The sequence below is a fragment of the Tribolium madens genome, unplaced genomic scaffold (assembly GCF_015345945.1).
Source record: "Tribolium madens isolate multiple individuals breed KSU strain unplaced genomic scaffold, Tmad_KSU_1.1 Scaffold_7;HRSCAF=85;Tcas5.2_LG10, whole genome shotgun sequence".
NCBI lineage: Eukaryota > Metazoa > Arthropoda > Insecta > Coleoptera > Tenebrionidae > Tribolium > Tribolium madens.
Window position 1 is genome coordinate 4,666,586 of NW_025401050.1, and position 12,283 is coordinate 4,678,868.

At 30.9% G+C, this 12,283-nt stretch overlaps 2 protein-coding genes across 2 annotated transcripts; one reads left to right on the plus strand and one right to left on the minus strand.

Moving 5' to 3' along the window:
• Window positions 1–2,659: 2,659 nt before the first annotated feature.
• Window positions 2,660–3,664, minus strand: LOC123009841 (surfeit locus protein 6 homolog). The gene is made up of 2 exons (XM_044406385.1): window positions 3,494–3,664; window positions 2,660–3,439 (listed from the first exon to the last, which is right to left on the minus strand). Exons 1-2 carry the CDS (start codon window positions 3,609–3,611, stop codon window positions 2,712–2,714), a joined length of 846 nt encoding a protein of 281 aa, XP_044262320.1. The 5' UTR covers window positions 3,612–3,664; the 3' UTR covers window positions 2,660–2,711.
• Window positions 3,665–9,474: 5,810 nt separating this feature from the next.
• Window positions 9,475–10,070, plus strand: LOC123009942 (protein atonal-like). The gene is given in 2 exon segments (XM_044406533.1): window positions 9,475–9,516; window positions 9,518–10,070. Coding segments are annotated over 2 exon segments (414 nt in total). The 3' UTR covers window positions 9,890–10,070.
• The last annotated feature ends 2,213 nt before the right edge of the window (window positions 10,071–12,283 follow it).

Genomic DNA, 12,283 nt, shown 5'->3' on the forward strand with positions numbered 1-12,283 from the left:
GTTATGAAACAAATTTTCTATAAGTCGGTTTTTCCGTTTTTTTGTACCATAAATCATTTTTAAAATATCCGCTAGCAAATATCGAAAGCACTCTTAAAAAAATATTTTCTTGTCTCATGTTGCAAATATGATGAAAAATTGTCTATTTATTGCCAAAAAATTGTATAATAATTTTGAAATTTTAGATAATTTTTTCCATGAACATATTTGTTAACTTTTCCTTTTGTTATCATCATATATTGTTAATTACACTAGAGAGCGGATTTATATGCGAAAAATTTTGCTGAAATATGCGCATGATAAGCAGTAAAAAATGACATATAATATGCTATGTTTAGCATATGATATGTTCAAAAATTTAAACATATTTTGTAAAGGTAAATCATAATGTTGCTGATCTGACCTGGTGTGTTTTTGTGGGTACTCCCATTCGAATAAAGTCCCCATTATTTCTGATACAACTTTAACTTGAAAAACACTTTGTTTTTAATGCAAATGAAAATCTTATAAAACTGGACCCTTAGGTGTGTTAGTCCTTAAATAGGGACACAATTTTTTACAAAATTATTATGAGGTACATATGTAATATAATATGTACATATTTATATAAAATATATTACACTTTAAACTGACAAAACTAAAATAAATAAACAAAAAACTTAAAAAACTTTTGTAAAATTATTTTGCGAATTTACATAATTTTGAATAATAGTAGGTATAACAAGAGTAGGTATGTTTTTTATGTAATTAACATGTCATAAAACATTTTTAGCTACAGTCGTTATAAAAACGTGAAAACTGTAAGAAAACTTTTTGTGAAATTGTAGTGTGAAGTGTGGAAAATATTTTTCAAAATTAAAAAAATACAAATTTTTGAGTTGAATTTTATTTACAAGAAGTCAATTAATTTTTTCTTAAATTTTGTACTCGCTGAGGTATTTGACTTAGAACTCGATGAGTAATTTACATATTTTTAAAAATAAAAAATAAATTTTGTGCATTAACAACGAAGATTTAGGGTTGGGACGAAGAGGAAGCCAGCCTCAGCAAGTGGGGAGCGAGCCAAGGTAACGCATGTACGGTTTTGTTGGCGTACCCTGTTTGAAAAGAAAATCAAAAAATTAAATGGAAAAGTCTTAAGACTGTAGTTTAGTTTCTCATTTAGTTTTTCCGGTTTGGATTTTTTGTTATTTTTTATTTTTTTTTATCACATATACATGCCTATGTTGCCGCTCTTGACGCCGCCACTGCCCACCACATCTGTTGTTAGTTTTAATTCAAATAAATATATAAATTATCTTTGCAATCACATTTATTTTTCTTACGAATTAAGAAATAAATTCAGGATTAATTTGATCATTTCAACAAAAATTCAATCAAATAAGCACATAATGTGCACGTTTCTTAGTAAAAATCAGGTAGAACGCTTAAATATGCGAAATTTATGATCACTGCAGTGTTTAGGTGAAAAAGAGATTGACTTGTAATTTTTATTTTTAAATTTCTTGCACTATTTATTCTCAGGAATTGTTGCGTGCTCCTGTAATAACTAGTTAAAAACCGTACGAATTACACGTGTATAATGTTAATGCGTCTGGCATATTATCTAACAAGAAAAACCTTCCGAAATGGGGCTAATGAAGTGTTAATGCAAGACCGATAAAAAACCAAAAACTCCAGACATCGCGTGCTGCTATCTACATTTTCACATTGTGCTCAGTAAGGGAAAAATCTCTTCATCCCGATTTATCGCCACACTTTGCACAATACATCCAATACTGTTATAACAACTTTCTCCTCCTAACGAGTGACTTTTTATTTATGCGGCTATACCTTTCGTTTTTATTTCGTTTGTCGTAAACTTCCGAATGTTATCCAAGCAAAGTGTGCTCGAACTCAAACGACAGATCTTATCACCGCGATTCAACTGACCGGATTTGTTGATTGCGTAAGTGATGTAATGTATGTAACTCTTAAACGTGATCTCTTCAAGCTACTTTTAGGGCAATTTCTAGGCATTGATATCAAATGAGCTTTATGTAATTGAGATTATTTATGTTTGGAGTGGTTTGGAACAGGAAGACGGCTTTTGCAGCCTTTGATTTGTTATTTAACAAGAGCGGTAATCGATTAGTTTGTTTACAAGCCGGTGACATTCAAACAAGTGCTTTTTTTCTTAAATAAATTTCAAAGTCACCTAACACCAAATTGTTTTTAGTTATTTATTAATGGGGTAATTAAATAATTTAGAAATCATAAATTATAATTCGTGATCAGATTTTTTGCACTAGTTACATCAAAAATGAGAGTGAAATTTTTTATATAATGATTTTTATAAATAACACCTGTTTGTGACATAACTACTTCCGATTTGAGCTCGAAAATTTCTCGTTTAATTTTTTAATTACTTGCGATGATTTTTAAATCGACCCACATGTGATTATTTAGAGATTTTTGCCTAAAGCAATTGCTTACTTCGGAAAAAACGTTTTTTGGTAATTCCGAGAAATTGCTCTAATTTTCACTTATGTGAACTAAGAATTATAAAACAATAACCCCTAGAGTTATGCAACACATAAATCAAATATCTTATTTTATTTTTACCTTCAATAACAATTTTTGTTCAATTTTACGACTTATACAAAATAAAAACTAGTACTAACTTTATAATCATTTTATTATTCATAATAAAAAATGTACATTTTAATATCCTAAAATCCAGGAATAATCTTCCCCTTCTTCACCGCCTTTTTCATCTTTTTCTTTTTCTTGTCCTGTTTCCTCTTCTCGATATTCTCACTCCTCTTCTCCTGCCGCTCCCTTTTGCCCTTCTCCACGTTCTCCAGCCTCTTCTCCCACTTCTTCTTACTCGACCTCTTCTTCTGTTCTTGCCTGTGTACCGTTTTCTTCAGCAACATAGGATCATCTTTAACTTTCTCTCCTTGTGTTTTAGCTAAGGCATTTTTCCACGCTTCTTTCTCCTTAATTTCTGCAACCTTCTCAAAATCTCCAGTCTCCTGTAATTCTTCAATTTTCTCCTTCTGTTTTTCTAGTTTCTGTAATAATTTTTTGGGGTCCTTTTCCTGTTTTTTCTCCTTCTTCGATCCAAGATTTGAAAAATCGAATTTGGAAAATACCATTTTGCCTTCACTGTTAAAGACAGGTTTGGCAGGTTTCACTGAATCACTTTTTTCAGTCTTTTGCGCACGCAAAAGTTTCTGTTGTGCGTTTCTTTCGTCTTGTTTAGTTTTCTTTTTCATACGATTTTTTAGACTCTTTTTGGTCAATTTATCTTTATATGTTAGTTTTTTCTTACTTGTTATCGCGTGGAGTCGGTCTTGTAACTCACTCAAAGACTTTGCACGAGTTTTTTCAGTTTTTTTTAAAGGCCTATTATGCGACGTTTGGTTGGGTTGATCCGACTCATCTTCACTCGCTTCTACATAAAAAACAAGTTCAAATTTGGGCAAAATAACCTCACTTTCGGACTTACCAGTATTATGAGAGGGCAACGACAAAATGGAAAATAAATCTGAAATAAATTTATTCTCAGTTTTCAAGATTGCCTCAACTTTTCTTTGATCGAAAGACATTTTATTCGTTAATTGCATTTTTCGATTATTGTTTACCACATGGCACCTAACCTAGAAATTTGACACTTCGGCCCAAGTCGCCAACACAATAAACCAAAAAAGAAAATTTTTATATTTGCTAATTTTTGGAAACTCTATCAAATAACTCATAATAACGCCAGCATTTACCAAAAAACACTAGTTTAATTAAATTAGATATTTTGATTGTGCTTGTTTAAAAAAATAAATTTTGGTGTAGTGTGGGTTGCCTGACATTCAGGAGCAAATTTTGAATTTCTGAAATTATTTTTAACAAATTGCTACATTTCTAATTATAATTTAATTGGACTTAATAATAACATTTTGCAATGCATTTTCTGGTTGTATAACGTTAATTTTTGTCTCAATTGTCGAAAATGAAATAAAAAACTGTCACGTCAGCCCCCGGGCTTGTCTTTGCCATCCATGACATCCTGCATAATTGAATACCGATGAATGTTAAGCAGGTTTGTATTTTTTTTGGTAGTTATTCAAGTCCCTGCTCTATTGACACGCGAGCTCTCGCCCCAAGCCCTTCTGTCAAATAGTTGAAAATGTCTGAAGAGGTGCATTGGTGCATTCCACCTAAAGCAACATTTACAAATTTTTTGAAATGATACGCGCATTTTTGAATAATTCAAACCAGTCTGTGAGAGAATGCGAGCAATTTTCAAATGCCATGAGGGTGTTATTTGCAGCGGTTTCGTGCAGGGTGGCACAACTAGAGAAAAAAAAGTGGTAAAAATTCTGCAAGTCACGTAATGTACCTACTTAAGGTTTTCGAAGATTTAATTCGATCAGCGATCGGTTTTTTGCCACCCTTTTGTAACAAGGTGGAGAGAAAGCGCGATTACCAAGAGGGTAGCATGTGGTGATCACGGGAACCGCTTTGTGTCAGAAATTAACAATTTAAATCTGGATTAAATAACTTCACTTCCTTCTAAACTACGTAAGAGAAAAAATCTCAATCTAATCTCCATCAAGCCACTCCAACAAGACACGCAAATATCACACCTCGAAACTGTATCACTGTCATTTTATCCTACTTTAGTTTGCTACCGTATCATTTTTTACGCATTAAAGGATTGTCTAACAAACAATTTTTTGTGAGTGATTAGAACTTTGCTCGTACCATTGAAATTTTTTCCACAACCTACAAATTTTTAAATTATGAGGAACAATTGAATTTGGATGGAAGGAAAAGGTTGGTTGGGTACCTGCCGTACATTTTTTATCCTAATGACTAAACATGCAATTTCGCATTATCTAAGATTTTTTGTCAAAGGGTGTGTAGAGGTGTCGAAGTTGCCTGAGGCGGATTGGAAAAAATAATTGGGGCTAGTTAGAGGGGTTTTCTAGATCCTGTTTGTACTTGGAATTTAAAAATGTTTTCGAATTATCTTGATTCGTTATAACTTAAAAAGTTATGAGAAACTGGATAAAGCAGTAGTTCGAAAACTGAATCACTATAAAGTGTTCAATAATTTTATCCAGTAAGAGAATATTTGATTATTAGTTGTTATTTCTTTTTTAAATTTTTACTTAAAAACAATATTTTTTTGATTTTGTTTGGGTGATTATAATTACAATTATACTTGAGTGTATTGTAACTGTTTTGTAATGCACATTACGTTTTTTTAAATTCTTTTGGTATACATATTGAAAATTATACAGCGTTTACAGTCTTGAAGCTGATATTTAAAGTAGATGATGATACGCACGGTAGAAAAAAATAAAAAGTTATATAAAATAAAAATTTACGTTATATGTATGAAAGAAAATAATTCATATTAGATTATTCGTTTTGGAACTGGTGCTTTGGCTACAAAAATGGGCATTAGTATCAATACCTTATATTTAATCGTAAATCATAATTACGCCAACCATCTTACTAACGGTTGTTTTTTAAAATTTGGCGTCAAAGCTATCTGAATGTTTGATTGTGAACGAACCATCCTATTGAAAGTTATTAATCTGACATAATATTATAGGTATGACACCTCGCTGGGCGTATTAAAAATTGTGGTCCGTTCACAACACACACATATCACCGCCAACTATGACGTCAAATTTAAATAAACACCCGTTATTTTAATATTTGGAATCCATGTCCATAAATTTGGAAAAAAAGAACAAAAAAACAAATGAAATCTACTGGAAACGATGTGTTTAAAAAAAAAATTCCAATTTTGATAAAAACTAAAGCAAAAGCAAATCAAATGATTACAGTGCCAAAATCATGAAGTGGCTTTGGTGCAACTGTCATGGATACGATTTTCGTATATTATTTGTTGTAACAATGTAATTTTATCTTAACAAAGAATTAATGCCAGTGACTCTCAAATAATTGTGTACCAATATTCTAGAGAATCTCTTATTGAGTTATACTATTTCTATTATTATCATGTCAATTTTCAACTCCTAGACCGTAAACATTCTGTATTTATAATTTTTGAACTCCATCAGCTATAAGAAAATCGAAGATATCTGGAGTCAAAGAAAATTTTTGAACTTTCTAAAGTAATAGAGACAAGTAGGCCGTTGTCTGTATTAGTTACACAAGATGGTGCAGATTTTATCTTAGAAGCTCAATAAAAAAATAATAAAATAATCAAGTGAAAAAACAAAATATTAGGTAAAACAGAGAATGTTACAACTTAGTACAAAATTTTATTTCTGTTACTTAATAAGCAAAACAACAACACGGAAATGTCATTTGGTATATCTTTTTTTATTATTTATTGTATAGCTTTTTTTGGATTTGTTCAGAGACATACAGGGTTATTCATAAATATGAAGCAATATTTGAACCTCAAAAATGACCTATAAAATGATGTTAATTTAAATAATAACTCGTGTCCTATCTCTACTGATAAGAATTTTATAGCCCTTGGAATGTGGGTAGGGAAATTTGATTTGTTTGTAATAACTTTGGAACTATTTGACCAAATATTATAAAATTTGGAAAATTTCCCTGTGACAACATACCCTTTGAACTGGTAATCACGAAAACCGGATACATCCACTCAATTTCCGGTTGCAGGTCACATTTTCTGTGTTTTTCCATTTTTTTGCTCTCTTAACACCAATTTTTGATTGCCCAAATAGATAGAGTAATCAATTTCGAATAAAAAACGCAAACCTTTAATACCCCTAAAATGGACCGTTTCAAAGATATTTTAATTTAAACTGAGGACTGCACAACGCTGAAATCACAAAGTAGGAATTTTGAATAAATGATATCCACGGCAACCAATGACCATGGTCACATAAATTCCTACCAGGCATCTGTTAACTTTGACGATAAATTTTTGTGAATTATTCATAAATTAAAAGCTACGAGATCGATTTGGATTTATTGTAGATTACGTTTGGAGTCTGAAGTAAACTCTTTTATTAAATATTTTCAATTAATCGCCCAAGAATGGTCCAATGTCAAAGTTGACAGATGCCTGACAGCGATTTGTGAGACCATGGTTATTCGTTGCCGTGAATATCATTTATTCAAAACCCCTATTTTTTGATTTCAGCGTTGTGCAGTCCTCAGTTTAAATTAAAATATCTTTGAAACGGTCCATTTTAGGGGTATTAAAGGTTATGCGTTTTTTATTCGAAATTGATTACTCTATCTATCTGGGCAATAAAAAATTGATGTTAAGAGAGCAAAAAAATGGAAAAACACAGAAAATGTGACCTGCAACTGCTGGAACCGGAAATTGAGTGGATGTATCCGATTTTCGTGATTATCAGTTCAAAAGGTATGTTGTCACAAGGAAATGTTCCAAATTTTATAATATTGGGCAAATAGTTCCAAAGTTATTACAAAAAAATCAAATTTCCATACCCACATTCCGAGGGCTGTAAAATTCTTATCAGTAGAGATAGGACACGAGTTAATATTTAAATTAACATCATTTTATAGGTCATTTTTGAGGTTCAAATATTGCTTCATATTTATGAATAACCCTGGCGTAGGCATGAAAACTTTTGTGGAAATCCATTTAAAGCTTTGTTTCACTTTTGTGGTAACATTATTACTAACTGTGTATGTAAATCATGTTGCACTTGATTGATTTAATTGGTTTGGTTATAAGAGCGAGCGTAGCGAGCGTGTAAATTTTTGAAAATTTTACCGATTTATTAATCGGTAAAATTAAAAAAAAAATTAATTAATTAATTGAACTGGTTTCAGATTTTTTTTTCTGTAGCAGATGTTACACTATTTCTTTAACAAGACTTTTAAGTAGATAAAGTAGCACTTTCACCGCAAGGGTAGATAAAGTAACACTTTAACAACAAGGGTAGATAAAATGTTTTAACTTATTTTATTGATTTAAATTTACAAATTTTACCATCCACGAGGTGAATAAAGCGTCCGTTTTACAGTCAAACGAATTGAATACAACATTTTATTCTTTGAATTAGGCTCAACAAGGCTTAAACTTGCTTTAAAACTGTTAAAAATCATCTGACGTTTCGTATATTGAGAAATGCTAAAAATTGTATTTTTTTTTTGAAATTGTATTTTTCTCTTAAGTTTTAAGTCCTGCCATAGAAAAAAATTTTGTATTATACACGACGATAAAGACTATTCATCTACTCGTGAAATAAGTCTACTCGTTTGTGAACTTAACCTTTTCACTCGTAGATAAACAATCTCTTTACAAGACGTTGTATAATAAATAACTATTTACCACAACAATTTTTGGAAAATTATGAATTATTTAATGAATTCTTTTTGTTTATTATTAAATCAAGCAATCTAAAGATGACCGATGTACCGATAAAGCTCTTTGAATCTAAAAAGATTCTAAAACAAGTATGTTATAAAAGACTGAACTTTATCTTGATGTTTCTTACAATATGTCATAATTTTTATAACTTTATTTGTAAAAAAACAAATTTACCCGATGTAAATTTTTGATTTTTTGATTGGCCCTATGTTTGTCCCAGTTTTTTGTGTCCACCGATGGTACATTAACCATCAACAAGAGCATTATTTGTGTTATACAGAGTGCCACCCATAACTTTTTTTTTCAAATAAAGATAAACAAAACTACCAGGTGAATAAAAAGTATGGAACCAAACGTTTTTTGCTTAAACTATTTATTTTTTTAAAAAACTAATTGATGAGTGATAAAGTAGTATAAAAATGTGATGTTTTCACAAGAATAAAATTTTTCAAAATTTCCTTTTGTTTTTGAGTTCCACAAAAAAAAAATATTTTTTTAAATGGCAACCCACTATAAAATCATTTTTCTCATAAAAGCTATCCTCTAAGGATTACAACTATCTGCTTTATATTTAATTTTTTCAAAAATTTTTTTTCACATAAATTGCAATTTTGACAAAAAAAATCGCATAACTCAAAAACAAAACAAAATTTCGTTCTGAAAATACGATCACATTTTTTATATTATTTTAATTTATATTAATTATTATTTTTTGGAGGCAAATGATTAAAAATAAAACCGCTTGATTCCATACTTTATATTCACCCTGTAGGTGTGTCAAATGATGCGCGTGGAAAAATAAAAATCGACCTGTTACAGGATTTTTTACAAAAATCGCTTATATTCGATTATGAATTTTATTCCAGTTAAAAATTCCACTCTGTATAACTAAATTATAAGAGTTTCAGTCGTTATCTTTTTTATTTTCCTTAAATCTAATTTTCCAGTAAATTTTAATTCTACTCGTATATTTGCAAATTTTCAAAATCTTATTTTTAATTTATATCGAGCCACCCCGCACCCCAATTAGCCCAATTCCGCTCCCTAATCGCGGTTCTCACGTGCCCCCCTTCCACTCGGACCTACCCTCCGCGTCCCATTGGCCGTCCGGCACGCGCTCAGAGGCGGGGATGCACCCCTTAAAAACCCAGCGCCCATCGTCCTCCTCACAAAACTCGTCAGTGCTCATCAGTGATGGAATCCTCCGAGGCTTACGGCTACCTCTACATGCTCACCCCTCAACAGTCGGACTGGTCGCCCACGTCCAACTACGACAGCTACTCCGAGGAGAGCTACCCGAGCACCAGCCCGGAACCCGGAAAAAAGAGCCGAGTCACACCGCTGGTCCTCCGGAAGAGACGACTCGCCGCCAACGCTCGTGAGAGGCGCCGGATGCAGAACCTCAACCAGGCTTTTGACCGACTCCGGACCTTCCTTCCGCAACTAGGACAAGACCGGCAATTGTCCAAATATGAGACTCTTCAAATGGCCCAGACCTACATCACGGCCCTTTACGACCTTCTGGACCAGCGGCCCCAAAACTGAGGTGACGATTATTCAATTACCATTTCTTGTAGATGCCAAAGTGTAAATAATCTCATATTTTTGTACATAAATGTTGATTAGTTGTTAAGTTGTACAATTAGAATCATTGCCATTGTCAGTATTACTTGATACGCTGTGACCAAAAGTGTTAATTTTTAAGTTTTTTAATCTTAGGGTTAGATGTGCCAATTGTACTACTTTACCGGTTTTTGAATAAAGTATTTTTTATTATAAATTGAGTTTTCTTGGTTGGGACCGGAAATTGGGTTTGTGGTGATTTATTAGTTGCGGATGTGAGTCCTTGTGACGAATTAACACAAAGGACTCAATTCCGGCTTCTGGAGATTTTTTTGATAAGTGCTGGGATTGTCCACTGGCAGGCTTGAAATTAAGAGGTAAGTTCGGTGATTTTGTTTATTTTAGTCGTGAGAGATCGCGGAGATCAGCCGAGTTTGTGGTGATTTCAATGCAAGGTCAAAGCACAGTCATCGAGTTTAAACACTGCAAATTAGGTATTAAATAATAAAACGAAAAATTAAGTCAAATTAATTTATTAATTTAAATTAAACCGAATTGTTTTTTGTACTTTTAATAGAACCAAGAAGTTTTTTTTTCGCCTAACCTATTGCATTAATTTAATAAATAAATAAATAAAATAATTACTTACAAAAACAAATTCTAGCAACCAGAAAGCAAAAAATTATAAATAAAATTTAAAACTAGAAAATATGAAACCTTTGTAATGCGTTTTATTATTATTTTTTATAGGTAAGATTTTGTCCTTTCATAGTGGAAAACGATTTTTTTAAATTTTGAGCCAAGTATTTTTTTTTTAACTTTTTTGGTTTCTAAGTTTAACTTTTAACGTAAAAATTTAACTTTAATTATTGTTACAACATTACTCCCATACTCTCTGTGCTTTGTACAAATAAGTGTATAATTTTAAATGATTTTCCAACAACTTGCTTTTGACTCACTTTATAGAAATCATGGAAAATTATTTATAATCGTCTTGTATAATAATGCATCAAGCAACTTTTAAGACACACTGTACAGAAAAAAAACACAAATTTGTTGTGTACCTGTCAAGTTTTTATGTTTTGTGTAAATTTTGTATTGTTTTGTGTACAAAAGTTTAAAATAGAAATTCAGATGTATTTTTTATCTTTAGTATGAAGAATAATATATTTCTGAGCAAAATTAAGAGACCTCAATATATGTTGTAGCAGTAATTTAGTTAAATTTAGTTACAGTGACATTATAGACAAATGATTTCTATTTTAGATAACTTTGTAATTTAGTTAAACAAATTAAACCAAATTAAAAAATTTGGTTTAATAATTTTATTTAAATATCAAAAAAGAACAGTTACCTTATTTTCCAAATTAATTATACAGGTTGTATTATGAAAAATCCCCCAAATCATAATTCTATTATTTTTAGAGATTCTTGGGACAAAGCTAAACAGTTTCTTGTTATATATTGTTTGGCATAGATGCTCAATCAATATGCTGTTTCCTCTTTTACCGGAAGTGACATTAATTTTAGTTTTTTAAATGTAACACCCTGTATATTTTATTATTTTTGGATTCCTTATTAAATTATCTTTCAATAAGCTCGCTTACTAACTTTTGATTTTAAGCAATTTGAAAAATAAATTAAATAAAAACACTTTAATTCATTTTATCTAAAACAAACAAACGATTGATAACGAAAAACTGTTTAACTTTAAGGAAAAAAGTATCATAACGTCTTTAAAAGTAATGAAATTATGACTTTGGGCGTTTTTTATAATGCAGCCTGTACATAATTAAAATTTAATTCTTTTTTTTTTCAGATCACAGTAGACTGATCTTTACCTTCTTTTGAAATCAAATTCAGTTATACTGTATTACATTTAAAATATACAGGGTAACCCAGAGGTGCGTGCAAGCTCTATAACTTTTTTTCTATCCAAGCTATATCGACTTGATTTTTTTTTAATGGTTGGTCCGATAATGAAGCACATTGTAAAAATATTTTTATGTAATACAGGATATCCCAAAATAAGATACACAACTAAGTTCTGATTTTTTAAATGAAACGCCCAATTTTTGTTACATTTTTAAATCCGCCACAAAATTGTCGATATAACGCATCCTGTTTAGTGGCGAATTCAAAGATGTAACAAAAATTGTGGGTCTTCATTTAAAAAAACAACTTAGTTGTGTATCGTATTTTGGAGGAACATACTGTATTAAATAAAAATATTTTTGAAATAAGCTTCATTATCGGACCTAACATTAAAAAAAAAATCAAGTCGATATAACTTAAATAGAAAAAAAGTTATAGAGCTTGCACGCACCCTGGGTCACTCTGTTTGTATACAATAGTAAGTTATATTATAAGTGATAG

What these genes read in the sequence shown, in the direction of transcription:
- LOC123009841 (XM_044406385.1), bottom strand. Translation starts at nt 3,611, where the DNA reads ATGCAATTAACGAATAAAATGTCTTTCGATCAAAGAAAAGTTGAGGCA. An exon ending in GTTGCCCTCTCATAATACTG is followed by an intron (nt 3,440 to 3,493) that starts GTAAGTCCGAAA and finishes TTTTTTATGTAG; the next exon opens with AAGCGAGTGAAGATGAGTCG.